The 18,794-nt window shown below is 40.7% G+C and overlaps 1 protein-coding gene across 1 annotated transcript in view; it reads right to left on the bottom strand.

The window, feature by feature from the left end:
* Nucleotides 1-450: 450 nt before the first annotated feature.
* The window catches only part of tmtc2b (transmembrane O-mannosyltransferase targeting cadherins 2b), an 84,192-nt gene continuing 65,848 nt past the window's right edge, over nucleotides 451-18,794 (bottom strand). Inside the window, exons 8-12 of the mRNA XM_086109285.1 lie at nucleotides 17,196-17,317; nucleotides 11,309-11,390; nucleotides 9,549-9,663; nucleotides 4,834-4,897; nucleotides 451-2,662 (exon numbers count right to left, since the gene is read on the bottom strand). Of these exons, the coding sequence (XP_085965411.1) occupies nucleotides 2,483-2,662; nucleotides 4,834-4,897; nucleotides 9,549-9,663; nucleotides 11,309-11,390; nucleotides 17,196-17,317 (563 nt within the window). The 3' untranslated portion in view covers nucleotides 451-2,482. The remainder of the gene's footprint in view (nucleotides 2,663-4,833; nucleotides 4,898-9,548; nucleotides 9,664-11,308; nucleotides 11,391-17,195; nucleotides 17,318-18,794) is intronic.

Genomic DNA, 18,794 nt, shown 5'->3' with positions numbered 1-18,794 from the left:
TTCACCTGCCTGTACATTTCTTCTGGAAACTCTCAAAGCTGAAAGTGAACACACGTTTCTCTAATACAGAATGGACCTGCCACCGGACTGTTTAAGCAGCTTCTGTGTATTCTGCTACAGGAAGTACAAGCAGCGCCATGAGGTCGTACCTGGATTTCACTGTACACCATGTGTGGACATGCGCTACCCTCCACATATGGAAATGTTTACATGTTTTTTTGATGCTCAAAGACCAAAGCTGGAGAGATCCATTACTGTTATTTTTATGACACACTTGAACGCATTTGTAGTGGAGGCAGCCTTAAATGCTGTGTGAAAGCTGTTCCACAGCTTGCAGGACTAACCAATTCATTTTGACAGAAAAATACAAGGAAGCTGGTGTGAAATCTCACCAACTTACAATGCTTGGTTGAAGTTGGACCCCCCAAAATAAATAATAATAACAATCACTTCAATAATAGCATCAATTTATTATGGTGAAAAAAAAGCAACATCGGGGAAAAGTTGTGTTCCGACACATTATTTTTAAGAAAAAGGAGAAAAATGTTACAAATATCAATCTTTTTTTTAAACAACCATTTTCAAAAATAAATCTATAATTTAGTTCTGTGAAGAATTGTTTCCGCAATAATGCACAGCTTGAGATCCCTGAGCTGAGACAGAGTGGGACACTTGACTCAAGCAATTAGCAGAGTTTGCTCAAAAACACTGCACATAACGAAACACAACATACTCGGACCGCAGAGTGTGTGAAGCCTGGAAGGAATGTGATTGGAAATGTATGAGAGCCGTGACAAATCAACAAACAGCCCGGACAAAGTTCAGATAACCCCATTGAAAACTGCACTGTTTATCACACACTTGTACTTCAAATGGATTTCGAGACTTCATCCAGGTAAGAAAACCGAGAAACACGTTCCTTCATTAAGCATGTAAAACACAGTGCCAGCTGGTTCTGTTGCTATGGTAACAGCACAATAACTTACAACATAATGGCCACTTTCCACTACGGGCTACCTACTTGGCTCAAGGTAGAATAAATGGTGTCTCCTGACCGTGGCCAACATGGCACGAATACAATAAACACTTGTTCTCCATTTTTTGTTTTCTATTAGCCTGTCTGGTTCCGACTGGTGCTTTGAATAAGTCTTTTTTTTTTTAATTGTGCAGTTTCTTTAAGTTCTGTTCAGAAATGGGAAAACCAAATGCATGAATCCACTAGATAGGATGCAGTACAAATGTATGATATTAGTCTCAAGAAGTTTGTAACAGAGACACTTTCCATCACAACGCGTAAACATCACCGATTCTGTACATTTTCGTCATCTTAAGAAGCCGCGTTTTCCATTTATTTATGCTGACAACAAAAGACAGATGTTAATCACACAAAATGTACAACATGGACACAATGACGCTAACACCAAAAGTGTGACAAGGTGACAAAAAAAACACACACACAGAGGCGAAACTAACAAATCTCTCAATCTTTGCCAGACTACTTTTTTTTCCTCTCGGTAAGCTTTTCTGTTTAAAATACACAATTTGGGTATATATTAGGATTCATTTTATACAACCACATCAAATTAGTTTAGTGCAACACAAAGACAGGGATGAAAACGTGTCTTCAGTCTTTGCATCCTTCAATGTAAAAAAAAAAAAAAAAAGGTCAGCATGGCTATAAGTTTTTGTATTTGGCTGGAATAACTCCGTCACTCATTGACATATTAAATAAAAGCTTCTGACATGCATGGGAAGTGGTGACACCCAGACTCCCATACCAGTCCTCAAATTGTTTACAACTTCCACAGGAAGGTAATTATTTTTCCATTTAGAGCTTCCTACATTTTCCACAAAGACTTCATTCCTGCAGTCGTGCAGAAAAGACACTTGCACCGCTGAAAAAAAGTCTCAATGCTTTTATCAGAAGGCATAATAAATATCACAGGTCCCAGTTCTTTCTCTCTTTAACATCTTCATGCTGTAAACTGTTATTGGCAACAAATCTCCTTGAAATTCTTTAAATGTGAGTCTTTTGTTGTGCGGGCAAGAGCGAATAAATTAATTCCCTTTTCAAGTCTCAAACGTCCCAGCTACAATATGTCTTCATAATATCATACTTGGTTTCAAATTGAATCTCATCTATTATTAATTATTGACGAATCACTGCATTTATTAAAAAGGTGATGGAGAATACCTTAAATTTCACTTCTTCAAATTCATTGCCAATATTTCAGTACGGAACAGCATCGTCACCTTCATTTCAAGTGCTCTTGTGTCAAAAAAAAGGAGCTACAAACACGCCAAACTTACGACAACATTGCCGTCAAAAGTTAAAGTGTGCGCAGGGCCCCTGACGAGGGTGCTGAGGCGCCATCAAGACCTCTCTGTGTTTGCAAATGTCCTCCCTGAGTCTCTTTCTCTCCCATGTCAACAAGATGAGCATGGGCGTCATCCACGCGGCGAGGAGGCAGGCAACAGGAGCTTAAGGCCTCGTGGTCTTCAGGCCTTGTTTCTCCATGATGTTCCACAGCTTACGTAAATTGGACTGGGTGATGGTGTCGTCTGGTTTGAGGCGCAGTGCTCGGAGGTAATTAGCTTCAGCTTCTTGAAGTTTCCCATTGAGGTGTAGGATGGCTCCCAAGTTCATCAAGGCTGCGGGATACTAAAAGACAACAACAGAGGAGACTTCTGATGCAAGTATGCAAAGTTACAAGGGAAGTAACCATAACAGCAAGATCCCGTTCTCGCAATTTTAAAATTGCCACAATATTGTTGTGGTCATGTCACGGTATTAAAAGCAACACATCGGTTCATAAGACCAAATTGTTTTCCATTTGTGTAGTTCCAGCACGCCCTGATTATTAGTTTATTACAGCAGCTTAATTTGAATTAGGCATATTTTGGCCACCTACGCTTCAGACCCACCTTCATCGTCAGATGAAGGAAAACACAACACGTTCGAATTCCTCCGCAACTTGACTTGATTCACAACGTGTGCGTGCATTAGCAAGTAGGTGCCCCAATATTGAAAAGTGCTTTTAATAATTGGATGTCGTTTATGTCCCTTGAGGTTAATGTTTCCTGGACTATTGGAACAATATGTCGAATTATGACCTCAGATAATTTGCATTGTCCCGATGAGACATTTACATACAATTGCTCATGTTTGTTTCATAGTTTGTGCCTAGAGATCCCCTACGCCCTGCCCACACACACACACACACGCACACGCACACACGCACGCACGCACGCACGCACGCACGCACACACACACACACACACACACACACACACACACACACACACACACACACACACACACACACACACACACACACACACACACACACACACACACACAAGCATATTAAACAGTCCAAAGAAAAAACCTGGTCTGATTATTACTCGTGGGCAAAACACCGTTCTAACTGGACATAATGCAGCGGATGTCACTCCCATAAATAAGTCATATCAGCAAAGATTTTTCAACATCTCTGTCAAAAAACATTCCTTTTCAGCCTCTTCAGATGAACACCGCATTGTGAACTACAGAGACTGATACTGTGCGCCGCTGAGCCAATCGAGCACATGACAAGAAAATGACTGTCCGAACAAAATAAAGATCCACCAACCATCATTATTTTTATCATGATGCTGTCAAAAATTATATGAATGTGTTTATTTGTTGGTGCCAAGAACATGAGGAATTAAGTCACATATGCAGCAGTCAGTAGGGAATAAAAAAAAAAATGTCTTGGACAGCATATCAAGTGCTGAGATAAATTCCCTCCTCACCTCACCGGTAAAACCTTTCAGCTAAGCTCAGCCAAAAATCTTCCACGCTCTGTTTCATTCATAGAGCTAAGACGTCTTTGATTTATATCCATACTCCTGCATTTTTCCCTTGCCCTGTAGCAGCCCATGCGGTACTCCGCAAATGTCCCTCGTCAAAAGCCTTTGGGTTTTTTTCCCCCTCATTTCCTGCAGCCCTGCAACCACTCTGCCCCCCCACACCACCCTAGATTGTCATATAGCAGCAAAGGCAGAGCCAGATGTGCGGCACACGAGCCTGCTCTACAGAGCAACATGTGCTCATCTGAGTGTGAAATTCAGTTGGGGAGTCGTCGGCTTAAATAGTGCACGTAGCTATTAAGGTAAAGAATCCCATGATGAGATAGGGCACTTCAAAGCGAAGATGAAGAGCTATGCAAAGCAAGCATCCGATATGACTTACCTCGCTTCGCTAGAGGGAATGTCAAGACTTTAAATGGAGCGAATAGTCCTCTCTAACCTAGGAGACATGATTCTGAATGCAAAACGCCGATGCCCTTTTAGTATTTAAGGAAACAAAACATGAAGACTGACAGGGTACAAGTCAAGACACGCTGAAAGGTTAAGAAGACAGGTCCAGTGGTTTTTGTGTCTGCTTTGTCATTCTTATTATGCTTGTCAACTTGACACTGACAGATCAGTCTTATCGCTAAAAATCAGTAAAGCCTGAAAGTTTTAATCTCCTCATGTTTTCCTGCCACTGTGGACTGAATATTAGTCAACCCTCTTTTTAAGGCTTGCTCATGGCCATGTTCGATTTATTTATTTTTTTAAGATGTCCAGGTGTTATTATCGTTATTGTTTCCCGTGGCCGTATGGTGCACCTTTGAAGCTGGTGACGGACCAACAAACCTCCAGTTTTAGTTTTCAGAGATTCACTGATAATGAAGGCCCATTGGACAGGAATATTTGGAGATTACCGAATAGCCACTCCGTCTGTGATAACCCAGTGTCCAGCAGCTGGAATGATAAGGTTAATGATTAGCTATAGTCTGGACTTACGTTGGGTCTCAGGCTTGCTGCTTGTCCGTAATACTTCTCAGCTGCGACGTTCAGGCTGGCTTGTCTAAAAAAGGGAAAACAAAAAGAAGCGGTTTATTACCCACATACACAGAGTTGGGGCTTCAACCTGCTGTGTTTACGGTTTGTACGGGGGTCACAGAGCAAATCCTGGAGGGAACAACATGAGGGATGAGAACAGCTGATCCATTCGCCTCAGTGTTTCTCATTTGATAGCATCTTTCTCTACGATTGGATCCATGCCTTGATCGAGTCTTGAGGTCAGGACTCACAGCAATGTGAGGCTGACTCAGTGTATTTACCACTCATTCCTGTTTACAGCAATTATAGAAGTGAAGCCAGTGCCACTAACATTTCAAACTATTCGTGTTTTTTTTTTTTTTTTTAGTTTTCAACTTTTGAACTTTCTTATCTGCTGATGTCTAATGTTACGTCGTCACTGTAACACCATTTGTCTTGTTGCTGAAAGTCTGCTGAAGCCCAAATCACAGCAGCCAACTGCCCGATTTTCACCGATGGTAACAATTGCTCGATTCACATGGGCTATTTTTTGACAAAGTCAAGGACAGCGGGGCGGTCGTGGCTGCTGGTGGAGCCGCTTTTTTCTCTGGTGATCAAAGAAGACCAGCTTTCATGTTGGCTGTCGTGGACAATCATAAGGGTGACTGGTTATTTAAAGCTTCAGGTAAAAAAAAAAAAAGAAAGAAAAAACATTTAAAATCAGTTTTCTACAGATATGAAGAGTGATGCATGTTTGGTTTTCGTGCTGGAATAATAGAAAGAAAAGAACAACCTAATAAATAACATAAGCCTGATTACAGTGAAACGAAATAAGTCATTTTGAACAATTTGGATGGAAGAAGGACATCTGGCCAAAATACCTCAAATGTAGTGATAACCAACAATTGTTCATTTCAACCAGAAGGTCACCGCTAAGATCAGGTGTAGGTCTTGGTCCCTAGGTTCTCCCGCACCAAACTCATCCTAGGATACCTTGCCTTGTGTGCTGGGGCATGAATAGTCGTACTGGAACAAAAAGGGGCCTTCACAAAAAATGGAGACAGATTTTTGCACAAAATGGAAATGAAAAGTACACCATGTATCTCAACAAGATACATTAGTTGATTCACAGATGTGTCTCATACTTTTTTCCTAAGTATGCAAACGATAAGTAAGCATGCTGTAGAGTTAATAATATAAGATCTGCTAAATTTGCTTTACCGTGGCCAAATTAAGATATACTGTAACATGCTACCACTTTTTGTTTTTCATCAAAAAAAGTATGTCCTTGAAAGAGCAGTCCAGACACAAGCCGGCAGATACGCTGGATGGTTAAAAATGAGTGAGTTTTCCGTCTAACCACAACCATCTGTTTGTTTGCCATTATGTAGAAACTGTTTTTTTGAAAAGATGATGATTTCTTGTTCAACACACTCACTATTTGGCAGAAGTCGACTGGAGAGCTACCAAAACATGACTGAAGGTGCTCGGGAACCTTCTCAGGCTGCCAAGCTTTAGTGAACAAATGAAATGTGTGAGACGGTGGTTACCAAACATACAAACAAGTACCCCGTTTAAAGCTAAGGTGAAGTATGAGAAGACAAAGAGACAAATGAACTGATGAATAACTGATTCAGACATCCTGATTTGCCGACAGTTTATCTCCCCAAGCCACGAGTAAATCACAGACCAAAGTATTACTCCACGCATGGTAATGTTAATGGGATTTGGACGAAAACCATGGCCATCCTATCACTTTATTTTTTTTTAATTCGCCATTCAACGAAACATTGAATAGCTGTATCATCAGAAGGGTACTACTACATAAAGTAAGATAAGCAGTTTAAACCATTCTGAATTTTGACCAAGTAAAAAGAAGCAGACACTTGCAAACCTGACATCATGACATGCTAGTACCGTAATTGTTCAAATAGGCTCTTCTTCAACATTGTGGAGAACATATGGACTGTGGAATGGGAATTCATATAATACGTGATTTGCAAGTGTATACTAGTTTTTCCCCATGGCTGTGATTATTTAGTGTACCGTATATCATATAATTTGACACAAAACTCCCAAATGGCCTTTAAGCATGAAACAGCCTACTCTTTAAAACTGACACTGCCAACTCGAGTCAATTTAGAAGAGGAAAGGGGAAAAAACAAGCTCCTAACGTGTTTAAAGAAGAAAGCATGCAATTATTAGTTCAGTAGCAAAATGATCAGAAGCACCCGAGAGTGCAATAAAAGACATTTGCACATGTAACGGTTTCACCTCGTCCTTTGGAGAAGTGCCTCTTCCCCTTCCCTTAACAACCAGAGGCCTTTCCACGTCTGCACCCAACGCAAACACATAAAGAGCGTGAGCTGTGGAAGAGTCAGGCATGGGGCCAAACAGGAAGAGGAAAGCCAGATTTTTGCTTAACACTACTCTTTAGTTGTGTCATTGCTTGAAACTACTTCTCGTAGTGTCGTCGCTCTCTCTGTGTATGTTGACATGTCGCTAAAACAAATACAGTTATTGGCTTATTCCGATTGGAATGGCTTTTACAACACACAAACTACGTTCAAACTTGAATTGAACTTGTCAGAGCTGAGGCAACATACCGAGATAATGCAAGTATGAGTACACCTTTTGCAGGAAGTAATCAGTACATTGGGGCATTAACGGACTTGGGCAATTTATGCGACAATATAGAACACATGACACTTCCATTCAACAATTGAGTACACTGGAAGAATACGATGAATACATCTTTGTGAACGCCAAGGCACTCTTGTGGCTGTAGAAAACAATATATGTACAGTATATTATAGAGTTATTTTGACTAATCTGTGCATGTGAACATACTGTTTTGAACATCTTTTGTTTTGTCACATGTTTTTTGTTGTTTCATCGTGTGGACCTGATATGGACTGTTTTCAGCGTTTTTTGTCCACGACATTCTTCAAAGGAGAAGTATCTGTGCTTGGTGGTTGCGCCTTCTCGGCAGCACGCCTGTACCAGCACAGATTTTGATTGGGAGGAATGTCGGCGCCATTGACTGTCGGTGCTGGACAGACCTGGGGCGCTTGTGTTTTTTGCGCCTGTAATGGGCAGCATTTTTCACAACCCCGTTTTGTTCAGTGGATATGTCGGCGCTGTTGGACAGTCGGCGTTGGTGCGGCTGGATGGATGGCTGCTGAAGTTGAGGATGAGGAGAGAGGAGCGTTGGCGCAGAGCACCGATGCTATTTGGAACCGAGAGTCGCCGCTTGGAATTGAAATGGATTTCAATGGGACAGGAGAAGTGAACCAATCTCTTTTTTCGTCAATGGATGCTACAGCTTCTTGTTGACTCTCAAACTTAGCTTGTAGCCGACGTGTGCACATTTTGAGCATGACGTCTCTGATCCACTGGTTAAAGGACACTTTGATTCTCTCCTCTTTCATCTCAAACTGCTTCAAACAACAAAGCGTGTGACGGAAAAGTGGTTAGGACTGCCCCACTGTCCGTGTTTTATGTTGTGTTGTGTTTATTATTTTACTTTATGTTAACTGTTTTGTTAAGCGCTTTGTTACAGCTGCCGCTGTTGTGAAAGCGCTATATAAATCAGCATGTATTGTATTGTATTGTTGACCAAATATTGTGAGAAATGACTCCCACACTGCACATTTATAACAGAAGAATAAACTCAGAGAATGTGAGAATACGGTCTCTAAATCTAGATTTATTGGCACTTGAATTGATATGAATGTACTGCAGGCTATAAAGTGGAGAGCAAATAATCCCACACTTTATTGTAGACATCAACTCACGCGTTTCTACCCAAAAGGCCCATTACACATCTGACTATTCTTGGCAAGAAACCACTTCAAATTAAAAAGCTGTCAACTCAATTCATCACTGCCTTTCCAGATTCTATAAAGAACACAAGGAATGAAACACGTGTACAATAATTAGATGGTATGAATAGATTTTGGGAGAGTGAGATCTCGGAGGAGAACCTTGCTGCTGAAGGATATTGATGGTGAAGACTGCATGGTTAACAGAGTGGAAAAAACACACCTGGATGAAAATGTGTTCAGCATATGAGGGTGTTTTGAAAACTTTTCAAATGAATTCTTAAAGAGGAGGTTAAAAAAAATTCTCACCCCATCTCCAAAAGAAAAAGACTATCATAGTCACAAGCGCAACTTCTCCAGCAATGTGGAGATTTAATGATTTGCTCCTATATCCAGTGGAGTTCCTTGATTTTCCAATTTCCATTCAATATATACCAAACATTGAGTACTGAAAAGGTTTCATCCAGAAGGACATAACCAACCACTGGTCTGTCATGCATAACAGCCATTTCTGTATTTTTTGGGAAATAAATATACCTTTCATTGATGCATTTTGCACCAAATTCCATTTCATGGCTCGCATTTAGAAAGACAACATGGAGCCGGTGGGCTACTAAAACGCCGCAAAGTAAGAGTGGCAAGGCAAAGTGAGAAAGTGCATACAAAAATATACAGCTGAAAAGCTCACTGAGCTCAGCTGGCACTGCGACCACAGAAGAGGATTATAAAGTGCAGTCAAATCATTCTGGCTGAGGAGAAACCATGCAGACATGGAACACATCCCGCGTTTACAAACAGGCCTCCCTTTCAACTGAACAAATTGAGTATACGGTCGAGATATCACAAACTGAAAAATTACAATACAACATTTACCTGAGCATGTGAGCAGCACTGAAGACCACATCAAACTCCCCGCCTTCGAGCTGCGCCGCCTTCTGTGCCATCTCTGCCGCTTCCAGCAGCCGTGACTCTTCCAACAAAAACTGACCTGGAAGCCCAACAGAGAACTGCATTGTTAGAATGCTGAGGGGGACTCTTGAGAGAAGTATAACTGACAGAGTAGCAGCCAAGGTGGGAGAACATTCACTAGCTAAAAGGAGAACAACTAATTTGACATTCCTCAGTCTCAACTGTTGGGGTGAATTAGCTACATAACAGAGAATATGTACTTTGAGGACCTATACAATTGAACTTTGACGTACATTACCCTGTTTGGGGGAAGATTTAGGGGACAGTCAACACATTACAGTACGAATGTGTTGACTTTGGTTTTCCGCAAATCTTCTACCAGGATGCTAAACCGCAGAGTGGACTGAGATTTTATCTTTAAAGTGTAGAAAAATCAAAACGATTCACACAGTCCTGAAGAAAACAAGACAATCACTTCATTTGGAATTTGAAGATTCAGCATATAAAGTACAGCAGCCCCCCTCAGGAGTTGCAAACAATTAAGATTTACGGAATTAACACACACCAGAAGTCATCAAAAGACTTTGAAACATTGTAAGGGCTGTGTCTAACATTCAAATCCGCCACATGAGGAAAGTCACGTGAACAAATGCGGAAAGTAGGGTTGTGGACAACCTGAGTATGCCAGGTGGATGACATGATGATTTTAGCTCCAACTTGTTAACATATTTTTTTCTTTCTTGTTAGTATCTTCAGACTAAAGTAGTCTTCACGTAACGACCAATCACGGCTAACCTGTTTTTTTATGAAGCTGAGCCATGATTGGTCGTTACCTGAGCCCATCTTCAAAACCCTCCTCAAAACTCACTTGTATTCTTTGGCATTCGACTCAGCATGACTTAGATTTGTTCCTGGTTTTACTGTTTGGTGCTTTCTACCGCCTTTATTACCGATTTGTCTTACTGTTTATTGTGCATGTTAAATTGCTCCATGTACAGCACTTTGTATGCAGCGATGGCTGTTTGAAAGTGCTCTATAAATACTGTTGACTTGACTTGACTGAACAACTGTGATGTCATTTTCAGTCGACAGCAAGTGGCAAAATGGCCGCCCCGAGATGGACAACAACGGAAGAATTTTCCTGCTGAACTCTTAACTCTATGTTCAACCACATACACAATATTAATCAGAATGCTGTGTGGGGGCTGTAAAGAAAAGAATTAAAAAAAATAATATATACTGTATATATACAGTATATTGGGGGGGGGGTAATTTGAGCTATGAACTCTCTTTCAGTTTATCCATCCATCCATTTTCCGAACCGCTTGATCCTGCGATTGGCTGGCAACTGATTCAGGGTGTCCCCCGCCTACTGCCCGGAGATGGCTGGGATAGGCTCCAGCACCCCCGCGACCCTAGTGAGGATCTTTCAGTTTAGGAGTTAAATATTATTTCGAATGTCCCTGTTAACTTTTAATGGGGGAAATGTAAACATAGTAACAACTCTTGCAATTTTTACAGACGCAGTATCTCTGAAATACTGATAAATGAACTGATAGTAACATTAAGTTGGTTTACTTTAAATGGATTATGTCTGCTAACACACTGGCTTCCTGCCTCAATAGACTAATACATCAGATACCGCATGTGTGTGTTACTTGAGGATATAAGCCTGGGATCAAGGATATGTCCAAATGAAGTTGAGAAAACAAATGGCTACTTACCATAATGCATGTAACAGTTGCCCTTTGTGGGATCCAGTTGGATGGCCTTCAAGAAGTACCTCTCCGCTTCTAATTTCTGCCCCTGAGACGTTTTAACCACAGAATCATTATTACGGTATAAAATGCCTCATGAAACTATTCATTCCAACAATACCACACTTAGCTCAACAGTGTAAATGTATTTGTGTACAATATTCCTAGCGTGTGTCCCCAAACCGCAGCCTCACTTTAGCAATACATCTTAATAGATACGCATACACTTTAGCTGTTTCTCCAAGCTCATGTGTCATTTGTCAACATACGGTATGTGTGTTCACGCTTGCTGCAGCCGGTCAAATGGGGCAAAGGCTCAATTCATCACGCTTTGATCAGCCCAAATTACACTTGCGGAACAGAACAACAGATTGCTGGTTCATACCTTGGCTTATTTGTGGTTCAATGGAAAGTGCATGCAACGGAAATCGAGACGGAACTGAGAGGTAGATGATTTATATTTGTATGGATGTTTCAGGTGGCTATGAATACAGATTGCAGATGACTACAGAAATGGTTGCCAGCCAATCACAGGCTACATACAGACAAACAAGAACCATTCCCACACACAATCGCACCTTGGAACAATATCGAGTGTTCAGTTAACCTACCATGAAGGGTAAATAGTCACTCGTATGCAAAAATTCATTTTCCATGCTTTGTAGTACTCTAGTACCGTACCATTGGGCGCACCGTATTATTTGGCCCAATACCAATGAACGGGTCAATTTTAAAATATTTTCATCCATAGGGGGAACCGGGTTATAAGGCTATTTATTTTTGTGAAGCATTGTATGTGAAATTGTTTATTCTGACTGTACCGTATGTTTCTATGACAGAGTTCACAAAACCCCGAGAACTGAGGAGGTCTCCATTGAGTGATAAACAAACCAATCTGGCCCTTGCTGGATGAATGCGCAAAATAGCTCGCATCCAAGTAGTACGAATATGCAAGATGTGGCACTTACACACTATTTGGCACAATAATGGGAGGAGAAAGAATAGATGAAAACAGCACATATGCACTGATCCATCTAAATTTCAATTGAAGGTGTAAAGTTCAAGAAATCAACATTTATTGAAAAAACATTAATGATAGGACTTCCAACTTTCAAAACATATTACGACCCAAGAAAATACACAATTTCAAACGTTTCTGCACTGCTCATTTTCTGTTTTGTGTTTTTTTTTTTTGGGTTCATTTTGTTTGTTTGTTTTTTTAGTTGGACAAGTTCGGCCGGCCATATTAAAAAGCCCCGCGAGCTGAATTAGTTCCAGTTCCGGTTTGACGAAAACAGATGGCTGCTAGGAATTAGATGTGGATGAGAATGAGACCACAAACATAATAGAATAGAATTTGAATTACAGGCGGCGAACTGAAAAGCAAACATCCATCCATTCATTAAGACACTCTGGATTACAAGGTGCCCTGTCGATTTTTTAAAAAAACATTAAGGATTTTAAGTACGTCTTATGGTCCGAAAACGATGTTTACGTTTATACTTCTAAATTCCATATGCATTTATATTTATTTAACAAAACACAAACATGATCTGGTGCATTAAAGATGGAGGTGCCACCATTTGACCGATGAGCACAAAAATATTTTTATTAAAAAAACAATTGAACTAGTCTTCTCACTTAAAAAAATGCAAGGGAGTGATGGCAATCATCTGTATAATTCAGTGAGAAAGATTTAGCACTCAAATGTGCCTGGCATGTGCATATGTGTACTGTTGGTTAAGCCATTACCCAAAAAAAAAATCAAAAAACAAGGAAACAATTAAAAACAAGCCCACAAAAAGACCCTGGTGACTTTGAATTGTCAATCAATGCTAAGAAAGGAGAACAGCCCGGCCAATAGAAGCGCAGGCTGGGACGTGAACGGATTCAACTCAGGCACCAGATGACATCTGATCAAACAAACCACAAACAGCAGCAGCCATCTATAAGAGCCTGTTTGAGTATTAACAAGGCAGCCATAATTAGAACGTGTTTGCCTGAAAGGACAATTAAGCCCTACATGAATAATGCATTCACAAAGCCCTTATAGGATTGAGATAAAGTACTTTATTTTGGCACCATCCAACCAGCAGCCGGTCCGGTTTTTAGTGAACTGCAGATTCAATGAATTAATTTTCTAATATAAATATACAAGTGCGGCAAGTTTCCTCTGATGCTGTGGAAAATCAAGCCAATGTGAGGTATACTGTACTGTAAATAAGGCTATGCCTGGGAGTCAACTTACCTTCCAGTGGGAAAATGGTCATCTCGGTGTAGTTTCATTCTGACTTTTGACAGGCTGATGATTTTATAATCACGAAGGCATGTGTACGTGTATTTGCTCAAACTCAGAATAAAGCTCTCACTCCCACAAATGGGAGTTGAGAGTAGATGAAAGGTGGGACTTGTGACACATCTTGATATAATTTAGCAGATTGGACGCAGTGCGTATCAGATGGATGAAAAAAAAAGGGTTCATGAATGATGTGGATGCAGATAAAGGGGGGTTACTTTTATATATATACAGTATATATATATATATATATATATATATATATATATATATATATATATAGAGAGAGAGAGAGAGAGAGAGAGAGAGAGAGAGAGAGAGAGAGAGCCTGTCTCAAGTTCTCATATCCAGTATTATGCATAATACAGTACTTGTATATGTCCAAGATTTACAATAGGCGTTTGGGTTTTTCCCAGAATTACAAAGCATGTCCGAAATGGCGTCTCTCTAGCACAAAAACTGCTTAGGCTCAATTGGTCACAAAAATGAACAGAATTCATAGAGCGTTTGCTTGTCAATCGGTTTGTTGGTTAGCTGTTTCTTGGACCATGAGTGACAGACTTGATCACTGTTTCCAAACAGAATCAGCATCAGGATTCAACTGATAGCATGCAACAATGCATTGCCTGTTTCTACTTTCTTTCAATGGTATGTAGCTTTCATTCCGGTGTGCTTGTGTTTCTTTGTGTTTTGGCACTCATGCTGGCCTTAATGGTGTGTGCCTCACACCTCAAATCTCTGGATAATGTCACACAAACGGCAAAGGGACTCTTTGGATAAAGCCTGACTTCTATTAACAGAGGAAAACAATTGTGTTAGCAACCATTGGTGCCAACATTCTGACATGCGCTCTATTCCCTAAGGTGGGGTGTGGAGTTTTCAGCACAATAAGGCGCGTAATAATATAATGATTCGATTACATCTCCCTCTTCCTTCCCAACGAGCAATAAAGTCCAAATCAATCGCTGGCCGTGGCTCAGCTTTGAGCTCGGCACACCTTGTCCTCCTTTCCCTCAATCCCGTCGCCAAGCTTAATCTCTCAGAACCGCCACGCCGCACCTCAACCTTCGAGTGGATCGGGAACATTCTCATCACCACAGGAGAGTGTGCAAGTGGGCGATGACAGATGACCAGGCTGCAGGGCTGGTCTTATATCACTGACCCACACTGAATCAGTCTCCTAAGTACAAAAACTCTGAGATGTTTGATTAAGAATGCACTCGTCAAGCCCAAATAATTAACTTCCCTTCTGTGCTGGCATTGCACAAATACAATCATTTATGCGGCAAGGTCCTTTTCCATTCATCATCGTCAACATCTACACAAATGTATCCCTTAAGGTTTCCATTTTCGGCTAAAATCCGTCGCACTCTCCTAAATAAAATACAAATCTCGTCACGAATAACTGAGCGCCTTCCCAGAGTACTGGTAAACTTGACCAACCCATAACACTCTTGTGTGTTATTCTCAGAGACTGTGCTTGGGAAAGCAGCTTTAGCTCATGATTTATGATGAAGAGCTTTTGCACAGAGCGTACTTTTATTTAAGATCACGGTAGAATACTGCTGATGTCTGGCCATTAGTTTGGTTACAGAAGAGCAATTCCCGCTTAGTGAGTGTGGGTGCCAATGGTTTGTTTTGTGGCCTGTGATTGACTGGCGACCAATTAGGGTATTGTCTGCTGGTGTGCAGGGAGAGGCTCCAGCTCACAAGTGGCACTGAATACGAAAGGACTTGACATGCTCGTAGGACCCACAATAAAGAATCAGGATTGGTTTCAGATTGTTTCGTTCTGAATTTCTTTAGCATTGAGATCATCCCTGCAAAGAACCCGGTTTTAAAAAGTTCACAAAGGAAGACATTGAAACATGGACGACATTGTTTGTGGAAGGGAAATAAGAAGTGACAGAGTGAGGAGGTGTTTGGTTCTCTAGAAGCAATCCAGATGCCATTGCACTGGACTGTCGTACAAAATTATGCCCTTTCATTAGAGGCCTGGACTGTGGAGGCGGGTCGGAGGTGAGTAGAAAGTCCTCTTGACCTTGAGAAACCTATTGCCAAATTTAGCTATCTTTGTTGAGACTGTCCTTTTTCTGCTCTAGCTACACTCCTCTATTTTGACAACGCCCCTGTCATTGTGAAAATTGGAAACTGATGAGCGTATCAACTGACAATGTAGCCATCTCATCTCCCTTGGACACCGGAGCGATCAGAAAACAGCTTCAGCCTGTGATGGTGACACTAAAAATGCAATTTGTTGTTTTGTTCCTATTGTCTGGTTAGATTTTCTTTTACAGTGACTTTTATAGTATATGGAGTGCAGAAAGTGAAAGAAGGGAAGACCCAACTATGGTGTTTAGTATTGCAGCTACAGCAGCTTCCAATCTTCTGCTAAGACTTACGACAAGATGTTTGAGTGTGTGGGGGAAATCTGTGATGTCAGAAGTAACTGATGTTGGGTCGTGGATAGGCCCTGATGGCTCCCAATCTTTGTTGTAGCGCATCAAAAATGTGTTTGATGGTTTTGTGGTCAGGAAACTCCAATTCTTCACACACCAAACTCATTTTTCAATGCCCATCAACCCAAGTTGCAAGCATAACATCGCCTAGAATGACTGAGTAATATGAAAGATTGAAACACAAGCTTACCAAGAACTGCATCCAATTACTGCATTTTGTGACAGTGCATGACATTTCTATACCACAAATATTATAGTACTGCAGTAGTAGTACAATAGTCGTATTAGTAGGGGTAATGGTAATATTCGTAGAATTGGCAATAGTAGCAGTTCTAAATAGTTGATCGGAATTTGCCATTGCAAAAACCATACCAAACATACAATAAGTTATTTAACATACAGTGTTTCACAAATATAATGCACCTTATAACCCAGTGCGCTTTATAAATGAGAATTTATTACAATAGACCTGTTTCAAGAGGTTACAATTACTAATAGTGTGTGTCTAATCGTAAGAAAATCTGGCATTCAATCGGAAATGTCAATTTTCATAACTGACAAGAAGCTCTCTTCCATTCTTCTAATTCCTGGACAAATTTTAGGAAGAAAAACCTCAGTGATAAAAAGTGATCTGAAAGAGGGAGGAATAGGAGGCTGTAAATGACTAAAATAAAAAAAAAAGGAAAAAGTCAGAAGAATAATTTGCCAATTTTATAATACAATAGATTGGATCAAATGATACTGTTGCGGCAATATGTATATATGCTGTATACTGTATATATATCACTATGTATTTTATTATGTACCGTAGAAGGAGACATACACTGTATAAGAGTAGCAGATGTAGAAGTGAAAGGTCTTGAAATGAATTCTAGTCTAGGGAAATATTTATCTAGTAAGGTGTAGCAAGAACGTCAGGGTAATATTTCTCTTGTAAACTGGAGCAAAAGCGTCAGCAGAACCCCCCTGTGTGTATTGTATTCAGTTATTTTTGCTTATGACTTCACTCATGAGAGGCACAATTTGTCATGATTTCCTTCAGAAGTAACATAATCGTGGCTTTAAAGGCCAAACAAAAGATTGGAGGCAGAAGGCTTACTGTCGTAGCCAGCAGTTTTCCGTAGGTGAGATGTGCAGGAATGTGGTCCGGCTTGGCTCGCAGGGACTCTCGGTACCAGTGTTCAGCTTCAGCCAGTTTGTTTAGTCTCATATAGGCCTCTCCTGTGAGGGCAAAGTGAGGGATCTGGTCAAGGTTCAAGCTGCCAAAGGTTAAGAAAGCACACATCTGCCGCTTGCGCTGCTATATATTTCCAGAACAGAAAACCAACCTCTGATCCCGAGAGTTTGGGATCTGGCACAATTGAGTCAGCTAAATTGAAACCTTGATGCAAAATTTCGGTATTCGTACCCGGGCTCACCGATCAAATGTTTTAGATTTTTGTACACACTGTGCATTGTGTGATTTGAGGAGTGTATGTGAAGCGCTATCTCCCTCTGCCTCATGTGTCAGACATCATTTAACAGCACTGCATGTGACCCTCAGCCTGCTCACAGCTGGAAAAACAATGACATCTCGATCAAAGCCAACGGGCGACGCCTGTATTATTGCAAGAATTTGACAACATCGCATGGTAATTCTTCACAACTCAGTTCAGATAGATTTCAGGGAAAGAGGCTTTGCGTATCCCAGGTGTCAACACTTCACTTGAGCTTTTGACATGGTTTGCATGTGCAGCTGCTCAGCTTTTACCCCATCCAACAACTGGAATGGGGGAGACACTTTAATTGAACGGGGATTACGGATAATCCTTGCACTGATAAGAAAGTCTGATAAGCAACTGGTGACACATGCTACATTCACTTCTTGAATTTGCTGTCACAGTCGGGGTGGTATGATGACGTAATGATTTACAAAATTATTATCTCCTTATTCTGTTTTGTGTGTTTTTATTTTTTTCTATTTTTTGCTCGCCTTATTAAAGTTCTTAAATCAAATGTGTGTAAGTGAAATGCAGACTTCATCTATAGTATTTCCACAGCACTCTGTGTTAAGAGCCAAGGAATAATTGATAGAACAAGACACAAATCTGTGGAATTTGTTCGGTGTCAATCCGGAAGCCGATTCTACACAAGAATCAGACATTTCTGCTTTGCCGTTTATTTGGCAGTTCGTAACATCTGTTTAACAGACAGCAGTGCTACCGTTTTGACTGAGACATACAAGTAGCAATTGCAACCTGGATTGTTTAGGGTTTGTCTTTTTGTCAGTGTTACTATCTTTATACAAGCTGTTAAGCTATACGTATGAATTAAAAAAGTCTTCATTTTAAACATGCATTTGCTTCTAATTGAATATTTGTCCCATGGTTTGTAATATACTCAACCTTTTTGGTTCACAAGGGCTTTCTAGTTCTCAAGGGCTTTCTAACTATCTATAAGAGCGGACACACAAGTAAAATTATGGGGTTAAAAAAAGCGGTTTACTTAATTACAGTCACTGGCCCATCTGGTCATTTGTGTGCTTGTGTAACAATTCAAAATCAAATCACCAGGCGAGGATCCTTCCATTAGCGGTTAGGTCACAAGGGTCTCAAACTCCAGTCCTGGAGGGCCACTGTCCTGCACAGTTTGCAAGTCTCCCTGTTGCAACACACCTGATTCAAATGATCAGATCATCAGCAAGCTCTGCGGAAGCCTG

This window comes from Hippocampus guttulatus, chromosome 4 (assembly GCF_054856545.1).
Source record: "Hippocampus guttulatus isolate MCC_2025c chromosome 4, RoL_Hgut_1.0, whole genome shotgun sequence".
NCBI lineage: Eukaryota > Metazoa > Chordata > Actinopteri > Syngnathiformes > Syngnathidae > Hippocampus > Hippocampus guttulatus.
The sequence above is the reverse complement of the archived record's forward strand: the minus strand, read 5'-3'. Positions and strand labels throughout refer to the sequence as shown.